General features: G+C 42.3%; 1 protein-coding gene across 2 annotated transcripts in view; it reads right to left on the bottom strand.

Annotated features, from left to right (window-relative positions):
* Nucleotides 1-2,991: 2,991 nt before the first annotated feature.
* Nucleotides 2,992-15,465, bottom strand: part of EDEM2 (ER degradation enhancing alpha-mannosidase like protein 2) — a 31,175-nt gene continuing 18,701 nt past the window's right edge. For both annotated transcript variants that reach the window (XM_078444128.2, XM_060616385.3), the window contains 3 exons: nucleotides 9,532-9,676; nucleotides 5,710-5,831; nucleotides 2,992-3,543 (listed from right to left, as the gene is read on the bottom strand). In XM_078444128.2, the coding sequence (XP_078300254.1) occupies nucleotides 3,046-3,543; nucleotides 5,710-5,831; nucleotides 9,532-9,676 (765 nt within the window). In that variant the 3' untranslated portion in view covers nucleotides 2,992-3,045. The remainder of the gene's footprint in view (nucleotides 3,544-5,709; nucleotides 5,832-9,531; nucleotides 9,677-15,465) is intronic.

Here is a 15,465-nt window from a genome sequence, read left to right on the forward strand (position 1 = left end):
AACTAAAAATAGAACTACCCTACGACCCAGCAATTGCACTCCTAGGCATTTATCCACGGGATACAGTGTGCTGTTTCAAAGGGACACAGGCACCCCCATGTTTATAGCAGCACTATCGTCAGTAGCCAAAGTATGGAAAGAGCCCAAATGTCCATCGATGGATGAATGGATAAAGAAGATGTGGTATATCTATACAATGGAGTGTTACTCAGCAATCAAAAAGAATGAAATCTTGCCATTTGCAACTGTGTGGATGGAACTGGAGGGTATTATGCTAAGTGAAATTAGTCAGAGAAAGACAAAAATCATGTGACTTCACTCATATGAGGACTTTAAGAGACAAAACAGATGAACATAAGGGAAGGGAAACAAAAATAATATAAACACAGGGAGGGGGACAAAACAGAAGAGACTCATAAATATGGAGAACTGAGGGTTGCGTGAGGGATTGTGGGAGGGGGGATGAGCTAAATGGGTAAGGAGCACTAAGGAATCTACTCCTGAAATCATTGTTGCACTATATGCTAACTAATTTGGATGTAAATTTAAAAATATAAAAAATAAAACAAGTTAATAAAAAAAAAAAACAAACTAAACATACTCTTACCATATGATGCAGCAATTATGCTCCTTGATAATCACCCACAGGAGTTGAAAACTTATACCCACACAAACACTCACACACAGATGTTTATGGCAGGTTTATTCATAATTCACCAAAACTTAGAAATAACCAAGGGGCACCAGGGTGGCTCAGTCGGTTAAGCGTCCAACTTCGGCCCAGGCCATGAACTCACAGTTCGTGAGTTTGAGTCCTGTGTCGGCTTCTGTGCTCACAGCTCGGAGCCTGCTTTGGATTCTGTGTCTCCCTCTGTCTCTGTTCCTCCCGCGCTCGCACTCTGCCTCTCTTTCTCCACCCCCTCCCCCGCTCTCAAATAAATAAAGATTTTAAAAAATTAAAAAAAAAAAAAGAAATAACCAAGATGCTTCAGTAGGTGAATGGTTCAATAAACTGGTACATCCAGAGAATCTACTAAAAAGAAAAGAGCTGTCAACAATGAAAAGACATGGAGGAAACCTAAATGCATATTACTAGGTGATAGAAGCTAATCTGGAAACGATATTCTGGAAAAGGCAAAACTATGGAAACAGTAAAAAATCTCTGGTTGCCAGAGTTGCGGAGAGAAAGGGATGAACAGGAGAACACAAAGGAATTTAGGGCAGGGAAACTACTCTGTATGAAACTATAATGGTTAATACATGTCATTACACATTTGTCAAAACCCAGAGAATGTACACCACCAAGAGTGAACCTCAATGTAAACTGTGGACTCGATGATAACAATGTGTCAATGTAGTATCTCAATTGTAACAATGTTCCACTTTGGTAGGGGGTGTTGGTAATGGGGGAAGGCTATAGGGGTGTGGGAGCAGGGGGTATATGGGAAATCTCTGTACATTCTGCTCAAGACTGGTGTGAACCTAAATCTCTTCTAAAATATAAAGTCTACTAAAAATTAATAAATTCAGTTCCTTAGTCACAGAGCCACGTTTCGGGGGGTTAACAGCAGCCACATGTAGTTGCTACTCAGTGGGACACTGCAATCATTTAAATAGTTCTATTAGAACATTCCATCATCCCAGAAAGTTCTATCGGAGAGCACTGTTCTGTATCTTGATTGTGGTGGTTACACAGGTGACTAAGTTTGCCAAAACTTATGAAAATGTATGAAGTGGGTACAGTTTATTGTATGTAAATCATATCTCAACAAAATTGATTAAAAAAAATAAATAAAGAGCCTGGGTGGCTCAGTTGGTTAAATGTCCAACTCTTGGTTTTGGCTCAGGTCACGATCTGATGGTTTGGCGGTGGGTTCAAGCCCCACATCAGGTTCGGTGCTGACAGTGTCTGGAATCTGCTCAGGATTCTCTCTCTCTCTCTCTCTCTCTCTCTCTCTCTCTCTCTCTCTCTCTCCCTCTCTGCCCCTCCCCCACTCACACGAGCATGTGCTCTGTCTCTCAAAATAAATAAATTATAGAAAATTAAAAAAATAGAGAGAGAACATCTATAGACTAGAAGACTTCAGAGACAGATCAACTAATTGCCAAACACATGTACCCTATTTGGATCCTGATTCAAACAAACTATATTTATAAAGCAATAAAAATGTTGAACATAATTAAAGATTTGGAGATTATAATCTCCAAGGAAGAATTATTGATTTTCATAGGTGTGTTTGGAGGTATATTCTGAAATACTTATGAAATGATATTTGGGATTTCATTCTAAATGATCTAGTGTGGATATAAATGAAATAAAGAGGACTATGAGATGACCATCTTTGAAGCTGGGTTTGCTAGAGTTGGGTGATGAGCACATAGGGGGATTATTATCCTGTTCTCCTCACTTCTGTTTATTGTCAATTTTCCATAATTAAATGTTTAAAAACTCACTTCCTTATAGGCCTTTCCTGACCACCCTGTCTAAGGTAGATTTCTTGTCCCCTTTATTTTCTAGCATACATCCCATTATCTTTATGGCACTTCCCACAATGTTATCTTATGTATCTAGTAGTTTATTTCTCTCCGCTAGAATTTTGTTTTCCCGAGAATAAAAACTGCCTTGTCCACGCTGAACACTAAGGCTGAGACTGGCACACAAAGGTGCTTCATCAGTCTGTGTTGCGTGGACAGACAGGTGGGTACCTTCAAGGGCAGAAGCACAGGCAGGGGCAAGACGTGATGAACACATTCCTAACAACACTCTCCCTGGAGATACTGGAAGAAGGGAGCCTTCAAAGGAAGGAAGATTCAACCATCAACCCCTGGGGTCTATGGAGCCGGCTGATTACGGGTTCAGCTGTTCCTTCAACTGTATGAGAAAAATAAATTAGACTCACATTTTTTTTTTTTAAGCCATGAATACTTTCTTTGAATGAAATCTCCTGAGACAACCCAATATGTAAAATAGAAAACCATGACAGTCAAAAGCAGAGTTACTGTCATATTTTATATCAAACACAAAACAAAAAAGTAATCCAGTGGTTACGAGGAGTCCAGGAAAACCTGTCCCAGTAATGCCAGCTTGGAGGTAAAGGGCTGACTTGGGCAGCTGAGGAGTGGGATTTTCTGCTTGGTAGGCCTCTTTTCCCTTGCCTCGTCTTGGTTTTCAGAGGAGGACGTTCCCGGCCCTGCTGGAGGTTGCCATGGCCCCGAGCTCATCGTTTTTTTCTGAAATCTCGACCTGTTCCGTTTGAGAGAGTAGAATTCCCTCATCAAGTCTTCCACTTCCCACTGCTCTTCCTTCAGCCTCTGGCAACAGTGCAGGGCAGCGGGGTCGATGGGGTGCGCTTCTGTGTTGAAGATGTAACCCCCAGCCCCCAGGATGCACTCCCCATAAGGGGTTATCACCGCGTCAAAGGTGGAGCCATTGTTGTGAATGAAGTTGGTTGGGTCAAATAGAAGGTAGAGGTATTTCACAGTCTCGGCCAGAAAGAAAGACTCCATACGGTTGTCAAGCTTGTGGTCTCGCAGATCTTTGATCTGCCACGAGGAAGAAGGCAGCAAGTCAGAAGTGGTATCACAGGGCAGCAGAGAGGGCCAGGGGACCACGTTAGGAATTCCTGCCCTGCCACCGAGCAGCTAAGGGCCTTTGGGAAAATCACTTTACGTTTCAGAGCTTCACCTTTTCCCAAGCCTGGACCACTGACTCTCACCCGGATTGGCACAACTTCCAACAGGGCTTCCCGCTTCCATCCTTAACCCTAAAGCTTATTTATAGGGTAAGTCTTAGCTGTCACTCCTCCACTGAAAACCCTCTGTTGACATCCCACTTCATGGCAGACTAAAAACCAAAGTCCTTATCATGGCTTAACAGGTCCTCACAGCCTGGCCCCTGCTCTCTTCCTGACCTCTCTTACATGCTCTCCCCTGTTCTTGTGGGTCCGGCGAATGGCCTTCCTCTTCTGTGAGCACATGTGTGCACTCCACTGGTTCTCTGCAATGCTTGTTCTTTCTGCATTGCATTCCACTGGTTCTGCATTGCTTCTACCTGGATCACTCACCCTTCCTACAGCTTGCTCCCTCACAGCCTTCGGGTCTCTGCTCAAATACTGCCTGATCACAGGGTCTTCCCTAACCTCCCTAGGGACAAGACAATTCCTATCTCCATTAACCTGCCTTTATTGTGACCATACACATACACATCTAATCATCCCCTTTAATGACATTGTAAAAATGTAGCATCATTTACTTAGCTAATCCAAGTTTTTGCTACTATAATAACTAACTAGAAGTCTTTATGAAGAAAAATTCATACTAAGTTTACAGTCATGGATGAGTAAGTTTACTTCCTACATTTATTTTATCCTCTCAGAATTTGAGATATACTTTCTTAAAACTAATTCTCAGTGGCATCTATTTTTCACACAAAAAAATGACTAAAATATGGACTTGATGTGCCAAGAATTATTATTTTCTTGCCTTCTTTGTCAAAGGCCAAGGAGTCTGACGCCTATTCCCATCATTTGCCTTGGAAGACCTCCAGAAGGCTTTCATTTTCATGGAAATCAGTCAAGTGTTCATAAGAAGGCCCCAATGGACTTAACCACTTTGGCTTTTCACAAAATACAACATATTTAGAAACTAAAACAGATCACTGCTTTATTTTCCCTCTACATATATAGGTCTTTTCTTTAAATAGATGTATATATATTCTCCTTACAGAATATAACCACAACACAAAATTTTTAAAGAGAGGGATTTTTTTTTTTTTTTTGTTCTGTTTTTAATCCCGTACCCTAAAATTCCTCTGTAGACTTTTTGGTGAATTTTCTTCCAGAAAATTTTCTTACACATCTGTTTTTTACATATCTGTAATGATCATTTATTTACATCTTGCCTGCTTGGGTCCTCTAAGGATGTGACATGGCTCTTCCCCTTGACCCTTTCAATCCCCTTTCCACAGAGCAGCCAGACTGATCTTTCTAAAATACAAATCAGATCAGGTCACTGCTCTGCTGTCAATCTTACCAAGGCTTCTTGTTCTAAGTAGAACAAAATGCAAATTCTTTCCCACAGCTTATACAAAGCTCTACATAATATAACCTCTGCCTCCTTCTGGGACATTATCTCTTCCCCTTTCCTCTGTGTTCATGTTACTCCAGCCATACTGGTCTTCTTTCTGTCTCCCAGATACACATTCGTTGTTTTTCTTACTAAAATGCCAGCTCAGGGGCTTGGTCTTTGTTCATTGCTAGAACCATTAGCCTAGCATGGTGCCTGGTGCATAAAAGACATTCAATAAACATCTGTGAAACTACTAGGACAGTTTCATTAAGGACTCTGTGGTGTGAATATAAGGCCATGGGACTTTATATCTCCCTTCTAAAATCCACCTAACAAGACTTTCCACAAAACTTCTCACAAAATTCACCCTTGTACAGTAGCTTATGAGACAGTTTGAGGACCCCTGATGCAGAGACAATGACAAGAGCATAGAGTCAAATCCCTGAGAATGAACCCTTAGTTCTACCTCTACTAGCTTTGTGACCTTTAGCAAGACTCTTGGCTTCTCTGTTCTTCAGTCATGCCATCTATAAAATAAAGGCATATGTACATTTCTAAGGTACCTTCAGTGTTAATATTCCAGAGTCTCTTTATCAGCAGGGGGAGACATTTCTCAACTCTTGGGCCAATGGAAACACTTACTGTTGCAAATCCACACTCCACCTTGCTGATTTTTTCGATGGATTCCACGGCATCTCTTCCAAGTTCTAAGAGGGTGGGATCCCCCGTGGCACGGTAGAGGTACATTGCGCTCTCAATGAGTTCTGTAAAGTCCAAGGCAGACCCTTCTCATCCAGGGGCTGAGCAGAGAAGGCTCGGGGCCCACCTCAGGGGGTGAGACTCCTTCCCTCCCTACCTTGTCCACAGGGCCCCAACCAGGAAGAACACAGGACAACTCAATGCTGAGTTTTCAGAGCCAACACACCCAAAGCCTGAAGCTTAGTGGAGATCAGCATTAAAACTGACTATGGACTCCCACCCCAAGGGAGAGACAGCGAGCTAGGCTGTGGGATGGAGAGGTGGCAAAGGCTGCTCCATGTCTCCCCATATTTGTCCCTTCCTTCTTCCTTAGTAACAGAATCCTTAACTATAGCCAAGCACGCAACTGCTTAGACTGACAACTATTCCCAGCAGCCAGGTGTGGGATTAAGGTCCCTGACAACACAAAGAGCCATATGAGGCCAAAAGTGAGAAAGAAATGTCTATCTTATTTTATTTATTTATTCAAAAAAAATGTTTTTTTAATGTTTATTTATTTTTGAGACAGAGAGAGACAGAGCATGAACAGGGGAGGGTCAGAAAGAGAGGGAGACAGAATCTGAAGCAGGCTCCAGGCTCTGAGCTGTCAGCACAGAGCCTGACGCAGGGCTCAAACCCACAGACCACGAGATCATGACCTGAGCGGAAGCCGGACACTTAACGGACTGAGCCACCCAGGCACTCTGAAATGTCTATCTTAATTGAGCACTACTCATTTTCTGTCACTAACAACCTAACTTAATCCTAAAGTTTAAGAGTATAAGCCTATCATTATGAGGCCCTTTCTGAGATGGGATGGACAAAAAGTGAAGGTTAAGATATTCAGGAGCCAATCTTCAATTTAACAAAGGAACAGCTACCAGTTCACTGGGCCCAGAACAAGGCAATAGTCTTGCCCTATTCTATAACCACAACTGGAATTTGACAGGCATAGGCCCCATTTTCAGGTGAATATTAGCCAAAAGGAGTTTGTCATGAAGAGAAAGTTTATTCTGGAGAAAAGAAAACCCAGGAACCTATGTTTACTGCTTTCAAATATCTGAAGAGCTAGTATGGAAAAGATTCGACTTCTAGGGTGGTCCCAGTGGGTGGAAGCTACAGCTCAACAGACATTTCTATTTTTTCACCTGTCTTTTCTCAGAGAGGAGAGAACTCTCCCCTCCCTAGACCAATCTCTCCTCCCAATCTCCTTCCCTGTTTCCTCCTGGGCCTTGACCAGCACTTGTCTCCCTTTTGATTTATTATTGCAAGTTCTATTTCTTCCTTTAGGAAAAAAGATCTCTGCCTGTCTCCCAGTTCTCTCCCACCTCTCCCTCCCTTTACCCCACAGGTCTATAGACAATTACTGATCTAACTGCTCATATTCTAAGACACAGATTGGGGTACATTTACTTGTTAAGTGAACACACTGTGTGTGTTCAAAGAAAGAAAAGAGGGGTGCCTGGGTGGCTCAGTCGTTTAAGCGTCTGACTTCGGCTCAGGTCATGATCTCGTGGTCTGGGAGTTCAAGCCCTGTGTCGGGCTCTGTGCTGATAGCTCAGAGCCTGAAGCCTGCTTCAGATTCTGTGTCTCCCTCTCTCTTTGCCTCTCCCCTGCTCACGCTCTCTCTCTCTCTCTCAAAAAGAAATAAACCTTAAAAAAAAAATTAAATTCAAAGAAAGAAAAGACAGTGCTCCCAGAAGCCTCTTCTGTTGCTCGCAGCTGGCTGGCTCAGTGCACCCAGACCCAGCCATCTTGTTTTCTCTTCCTCACACATAGGCCTATGTATGCTATCACTGCTTTAATTTCTTGTATATTGGCCAGCTCTCTAGAACAAGGTGACAACTCAGGCTTAGATTTGGATTTAGGGGGAGGTAAAAGCCCTCTGAGACCTTTAGACTAGGTTCTGTGCTTCAATACTGCTGATCAGATACATGTACCAGAGCGTAACACACTGGCCAATCTAATGAAAGAGAAGCACCTTATCTCCCATTCGCTATTGTTTTAGGGTAGGAAGGGTGACTGGACTAAGGCATTATTGGATTCCTGGCTGTGGTGCCTTACTTTCCATTGATGCCTTCCTGCCACCCTATCCTGCAAATGGAACAGGGTGCCTCTGTAAGTAGTGAGCTCCCTGTCATGGTGCGAACTCAACAAAGACTAGAAAACCACTTGCCAGGGCAATGACAGGGCGATTCCAGTTAGAAGTCCTCTCAGTTCCCCTCTAACTCTGACAATGCACAAGCCTACGTCCTACATTTAGTCCCAAACTGTCTTCATTTTATCTGTTGGTAACACTGGGTATAATACCTTCTGAGAGTGTTCTCTTAAAAACAAAACAAAATTGGGGCGCCTGGGTGGCGCAGTCGGTTAAGCGTCCGACTTCAGCCAGGTCACGATCTCGCGGTCCGTGAGTTCGAGCCCCGCGTCGGGCTCTGGGCTGATGGCTCGGAGCCTGGAGCCTGTTTCCAATTCTGTGTCTCCCTCTCTCTCTGCCCCTCCCCCGTTCATGCTCTGTCTCTCTCTGTCCCAAAAATAAATAAAAAACGTTGAAAAAAAAAAAATTAAAAACAAAACAAAATAGAACAAAACAAAAACAAAAACAGGGGCACCTGGGTGGCTCAGTGGGTTGGGCAGCCTATTTCAGCTCAGGTCATGATCTCGCTGTTCTTGAGTTTGGGCCCTATGGTCAGGCTCTGTGCTGACAGTTCAGAGCCTGGAGCCTTTTTCGGATTCTGTGTCTCCCTCTCTCTCTGCTCCTCCCCCCTCCTTTGTTCTCTCCATGCTCTGTCTCTGTCTCTCTCTCAAAAATAAACATTAAAAAATTAAAAAAACAAAAACAAAAAAGCTAGGATAATAAACACATGAGAAATACCAATAACAGCAGCCTCTAGGAATCGAAGTGACTAATTTATTCTTTTCAGTCACTGTTTTACATCTTCTTCTGTTCCCCCTTCCTCAACTCCCACAACAATCTCTTGAGCTAGAGAAGGAAGGAAATGGGGTTGGGGGGGTGGGCAGAATGGGCAGTAGCCACCAGAAGGCCTCCCACAGCTCAAAGGCATTCAGGTGGGAAGATGGGAAGAGTCTAACAATGGAAATGTAACCCACTTTGGGGTGGGGGATGACTGTGTGTGCTGACTAAACTTCCTTCCTCTGGCCCCCTTTCCCTTCTCCTCCTCACAGTGTTTAACTTTCCTCTAGTGAATCAGAGGATCAGGACTGGAAAGGAACTTTAAGACAGTTATCTAGTGTGTAATACCTTCCTTCTCTGCGCCTTGATTTCTGAGCTGCAGATGAGGTGGTGGACGAGATCAGATGATTCATTCCTAAGGTCCACCTGACCCAGTGACTTAAGAAGTTTGTCTACACTTCTGAAATCCTGATGGCAGGAACTCAAAGGGAATCAAATTGGCTCTCCCTTTTGCACTCACTTGCCCAAGTTTGAAGGAGCCTAAGATTTAGTAAAGAGGCCTGGGTTCCAGTCCTATCTCCTACGCTTAGCCCTGGGCAAGTCAGTTCAGCCCACTAGGTTTCAGTTCCTTATCTGGGGATAAATATGTGGATAAATAATTCCTACCAGGAAAACCACCGAGAGCCACTGGAAGCATAAGAGGAAAAATGAACTTGTGAGCTCTTGTGAGGCATGGAGGCTCATACAAATGAGGGTTTGTGGTTCAGAGAACAAGAGCCTGCAGGTCGTGATAGGTCAGAGATACTGCTTACCTGGCCGAAGAGGGTAGCCCTCTCGCTTCTCCACTGTGTATCCCTGAGGAATGTTGTAGAATTCCGGGAGCCCCCCAAACTGCTTCCATACAGTGTAATAGTTGAGGAAGGTCCTCATGGCATTGTCAATGTCCCCAATGAGGCTCTACAGGAGACAAGCAGTTGTCAGGCAGACAGCCACCAGGCATAAAAACCCACATACAAAAGAAACTCCGTACCAAACCTCACATACAACCTCAGGGAAGAGAGAGCAAAAGCTCTGGAGCCAAAAAAGCCTGCAATCAAACCTGAGTTGGCCATTTATTCATTGTGTGGCCTTGGGCCAGGCACTTACCTTCTCTGAGCCGCATCCATCTGATGCAAAATACAAAGTGTCTTTCTTGTTAAATTATTGTGAGGGAGAGAGGTTGTATTCCAAGTCCCTGCTCAGTCAATGCTGGCCACTATGGTTTTTAAACAGCCATCTGGTTCAGAATTTTAAGAATAGGAAACTGACTTTACTAAGTCTCACTCTTACCCTATACCCCAAATCAATTTGTATTAGTTTATAAACATAAATATGTGTGAGTATATATTATTTTTCCCACGTAAAAAATAGCTTATTAAATATACTGTTCTGCACTTTCTTTCATTCATTTAACAATAGATCTTGATTTTTCCATGTAAGCACATAAAAAGCTCCTTCCTCCTATTACATAGTTGCATAGTATTCCACTGCTTGGACCATAAGTTAACTAGTTCCCTATTAACTGCTGGTTGGATTGGTTCCAATGTTTTGTTATTTGCTGTAACAAGTAATAGTGTAGTAAATAGCATTGTACATATGTCACCTCAAACCTGCAAAGTTTACCTGTCACCTGTAAGACAAATGTCCAGAATTAGGATTGCTGGCTCCAAAAATACATGTATTTGTAATTTTACTAGCTGTTGTGAAGTAGCTATTAACACAAGCTTGCAGGGAAACAGCTGGCCTTTTTGACATTTCCTAAGGATGCCTCACAGATAGAACAAATTTAACATTTCCCCAACAGGATTCTTGGTTCCCTCACTTTCCCACAAAGTTGCCTCCCTACCATCATCTCTCCCTTCTTAGTGCATGGCACTTAGCAAATGGCAGTCATCCTTGACTCCTCCCTTTCCCTCCCCCCTACCCCCACATCCATTCTGTCAGCAACTCCTGTCAGTTCCATTTTCCAAAACATCAAGATTTATCTCACTTTATCTCTAGTGACACCACTTGGTCTGGTCACCAGCATCTTATACTGGGATGACTTTCACAGTCTTCTCACTGCTCCAACCACTTGCCCTCATGCCATTTTCCCCATGCAGCCAAAGTAACTGCCTTACTGCATATACCAGACCTCAGGGCTTCCCATGGGCTCGGCATAAAGTCAAGACACCTCCTTGTAGCTCTGAAAGCCTTGCATGATCTCGGTAGTGCTGACCTCCATTGATTGATCTCTGCCCCGTCCTCTCCCCGCCCCCCCGCCCCCCCTGGACTGTAGCCATACCGCTTTTCTTTGTTTCTGATAAACACCCAACTCCTTCCTGTCTTGGGACCTTCACACATGATATTTCCTCTGTCTAAAACATCGTCGCCCACATCTGATTCTTGAAGTATCAGCTTTAGTATCACACCTCTGAGAGGCCTTCTTCTCTCAAGTGAGGTCCCCATCCAACATTCTCTCTCAGCTGCTCATCTGTTTCCTTCATTGTAACTTATGCGTTTGTCTGTTTTATTTTTTTCTGTTGTGTCTTACCCTCTACAAACTACATGAGGACAGGGCCTGGAACACAGCAAGCATTCAAATACTGGTGAATAAATGAATTAACAAATTGAACATATCTAAGCCTCCTTTCTTCATCTACAAAGAAACATTTGCCTCAGTATGTTATAATTCTGGTAAAATGCCTGGCACATAAATCGTTCTCTCGTAAATATTTAATTTATCACCCTCATGTGTCAGACAGATTACCAGGCACTGATTAGATGTTCGGTAAATGTTGGTTATTAGTGTGATTATAATCTCACAGAGAAAGAACCCATGATCCCTGCTCAGGCCAGGAAAACCACCATACAAACAGACATGAAACTCTTTCCTTATCAAACCCTCTCTTTTATTAATTTTTATTTTAGGAAATTTGAAAAATAAAGGTATATTGGGGTGTCTGGGTGGCTCAGTCAGTTAAGCATCAGACTTTGGTTCAGGTCATGATCTCGTGGTTCATGAGTCCGAGTCCTGCATTGAGTAAGCTCAAGCCCCACATCGGGTGAGCACGAGCCCCACTTCGGATGAGCCCCACTTCTCTCTCGCCCTTCCTGCCCCTCATGGGATTCTCTCTCTCTCTCCCTCCCTCTCTCTGTCCCTTACTCACTTTCCCCCTCTCTCTCAAAATAAAAGAAAAAGAAAGGTATAAAGAGACCACCTTTAACCTCACCACACAGATAGAATAGTTTTGATATCTACCTTTCCACTTTGTATTCATTTTTTTAAAGTTTATTTGAGAGACAGAGCATGTGTGAGCAGGGGAAAGGCACAGAGAGAAGGGGAGAGAGAATCCCAAGTAGGCTCTGTGCTGATAGCACAGATGACACGGGGCTCGATCATGTGAGATCATGACCTGAGCAGAAATCAAGAGTTGGACACTTAACTGACTGAGCCACCCAGGTGCCCCCCTGCAATATGTATTCTATTCAGAGTTATATAAATATTAAAAAAAAAAAAAAAGAGAGGAATAAAAAGATAATTATCCTCTTAATCTTACAGTACCTGCTGTTTGCATCTTTGTCTTCTATTTCTTAACACACAAAAACAGAATTCTATAGAGTTGTAATCAGAGTATACTTAATATAATGTCTTCATGTATTTTTTTTTTGTTATTGTTAAATCTAAAGAATCAAATTTTTTAAAAATTTAATTATCACTCCTAATTTCTAACAGTACCTTTCATTCCTTCATGTTTTCTTAATTCTTGTTCATTTCATTCCTAACAGTACATTTCATTCCTTCATGTTTTCTTAATTCTTGTTCACTACCTCTTCACGTAACATAGGAATTTATATATACATTTTTAAATTAAAGTTGTATAATGACCCATTTCATTAAGATACAATCATTTATTTGTTCCTCCATTATAGGGTACTGGATCATTTCTAAGTTTTCTTTGTCATGAACTTTGCTGTTAGGAATATCTGTATGCATCTTTTCCCTTTTGAATTATTTTCTTGGGGAACATCCACAGAAATGGAAGTCAAAGGGTGTGATCTGTGATATGCCTGGGTTGCATAAGAAGGATTCCCAAGAGGAATGTAGTCACAAATAGTTTTAAGGCAATAGATTTCCAGATCCTCTGCTTTCCTAAAATGGATCTGCCTGAAAAGATACTTTTAACACAAAGGCAGGCTATCTATTATCACTGTTTCCTTCGCAGTTATCCTTCTGCCATTTGACAAAAGAAAGATGGACCTACCAGCAATGTCTAACCTTCCTGTTGCACACTGTCCTGGGGAATAAAGATTTCCTGAGCACCAAACTAGGTTAAATTTAAAATATCGGTGTATGGCATTCTTCTCAAAGCTAGCATAAACAATCCTAAAATGTGTATGGAACCACAAAAGACCCCGAATAGCCAAAGTAATATTGAAGAAGAAAACCAAAGTGGGAGGCATCACAATCCCAGACTTTAGCCTCTACTACAAAGCTGTAATCATCAAGACAGTATGGTACTGGCACAAAAACAGACACAGACGAATGGAATCGAATAGAGACCCCAGAACTGGACCCACAAATGTATGGCCAACTAATCTTTGACAAAGCAGGAAAGAGTATCCAATGGAAAAAAGACAGTCTCTTTAGCAAATGGTGTTGGGAGAAGTGGACAGCAACATGCAGCAGAATAAAACTAGACCACTTTCTCACACCATACACAGAAATAAACTCAAAATGGATGAAAGACCTAAATGTGAGACAGGAAACCATCAAAACCCTAGAGGAGAAAGCAGGCAACAACCTCTTTACCTTAGCCGTAGCAATTTCTTACTCAACATATCTCCAAAGGCAAGGGAATTAAAAGCAAAGATGAACTATTGGGACCTCATCAAGATAAAAAGCTTCTGCACTGCAAAGCAAAAAACCAACAATACTAAAAGGCAACCGATGGAATGGGAAAAGATATTTGCACACGACATATCGGATAAAGGGCTAGTATCCAAAATCTATAAAGAATTCACCAAACTCCACACCTGAAAAACAAATAATCCAGTGAAGAAATGGGCAGAAAACATGAATAGACACTTTTCCAAAGAAGACATCCAGATGGCCAACAGACACATGAAACAATGCTCAACGTCATTCCTCATCAGGGAAATACAAATCAAAGCCACACTGAGATAACACCTCACACCAATCAAAGGGGCTAAAATTAACAACTCAGGAAACAACAGATGCTGGAAAGGATGTGGAGAAACAGGAACCCTCTTGCACTGTTGGTGGGAATGCAAACTGGTACAGCCGCTCTGGAAAACAGTTTGGAGGTTCCTCAGAAAATTAAAAATAGACCTACCCTATGACCCAGCAATAGCACTGCGAGGAATTTACCCAAGGGATACGGGAGTGCTAATGAATAGGGGCACATGCGTCCCAATGTTTATAGCAGCGCTTTCAACCATAGCCAAATTACGGAAAGAGCCTAAATGTCCATCAACTGATGAATGGACAAAGAAGATATGGTTTACATATACAATGGAATACTACTTGGCAATGAGAAAGAATGAAATCATGCCATTTGCAGCAATGTGGATAGAGCTGGAAGGTATGCTGAATGAAATAAGTCAGTCAGAGAAGGACAGATATCATGTTTTCACTCATATGTGGATCTTGGGAAACTTAACAGAAGACTATGGGGGAGGGGAAGGAGAAAAAAATAGTTACAGAGAGGGAGGGAGGCAAACCACAAGAGACTCTTTAAATACAGAGAACAAACTGAGGGTGGGTGGGGGTCTGGGGGAGAGGGGAAAATGGGTGATGGGCATTGAGGAGGGCACTTGTTGGGATGAGCACTGGGTGTTGTATGTAAGCCAATTTGACAATAAATTATATTAAAAAATAAATAAAATAAAAGATCGGTGTAGGTGTTGAAAAAAAGGAAGGCCTCTGAACACTGTGTAACAAGTCTTTTGCATATCAGAGGGTTTCCAATTCTCTGCCTGCAAAAAACTGAAAGAGGAACTGGTCAAATTGTCAGCAGAGAGATCATTAAAAATGATTTTTGATGACAGATTAAATGATTATTTTTATCATATAAAGAAAGAACCATATAATATTGCCAGTTTTGAATGGTTGGATACTGGTAGTTTTGTATGGTTCAATCTATTTACTCAATGACTACAAAGAACTGAATGATAATGCAGTAATCAAACTCCTTCCATTTCCATCTAATTATTTATGTGTATAAGCTCCTCAGCACTTACATCTACAAAAATGAAAATAGGAATGAATGAAACTTTTGATACACAACCATGTCCCACTTCAGCAATATGTATTATTCACACACAAATACACAAACTACTTAAAATAAAAAAGCCCCCATGGGGCGCCTGGGTGGCTCAGTCAGTTGGGTGACTGACTCAGGTCATCATCCCAGGGTCAAGGGATAGAGCCCCATGTTGGGCTCCACGCTGAGCATGAAGCCTGCTTAAGATTCTCTCTCTCTCTCTCTCTCTCTCTCTCTCTCTCTCTCTCTCTCGGACTCTTCTCTCTCCCACTCATACTCTCTTTCTAAAATAAAAATTTTTTAAATAATAAAAATAAGGGGCGCCTGGGTGGCTCAGTCGGTTGAGCGTCCGACTTCGGCTCAGGTCATGATCTCGTGGTCCGTGAGTTCAAGCCCCGCGTCGGGCTCTGTGCTGACAGCTCAGAGCCTGGAGCCTGTTTC

This window comes from Panthera onca, chromosome A3, assembly GCF_046562875.1.
Source record: "Panthera onca isolate mPanOnc1 chromosome A3, mPanOnc1 haplotype 2, whole genome shotgun sequence".
Taxonomy (NCBI): Eukaryota; Metazoa; Chordata; class Mammalia; order Carnivora; family Felidae; genus Panthera; species Panthera onca.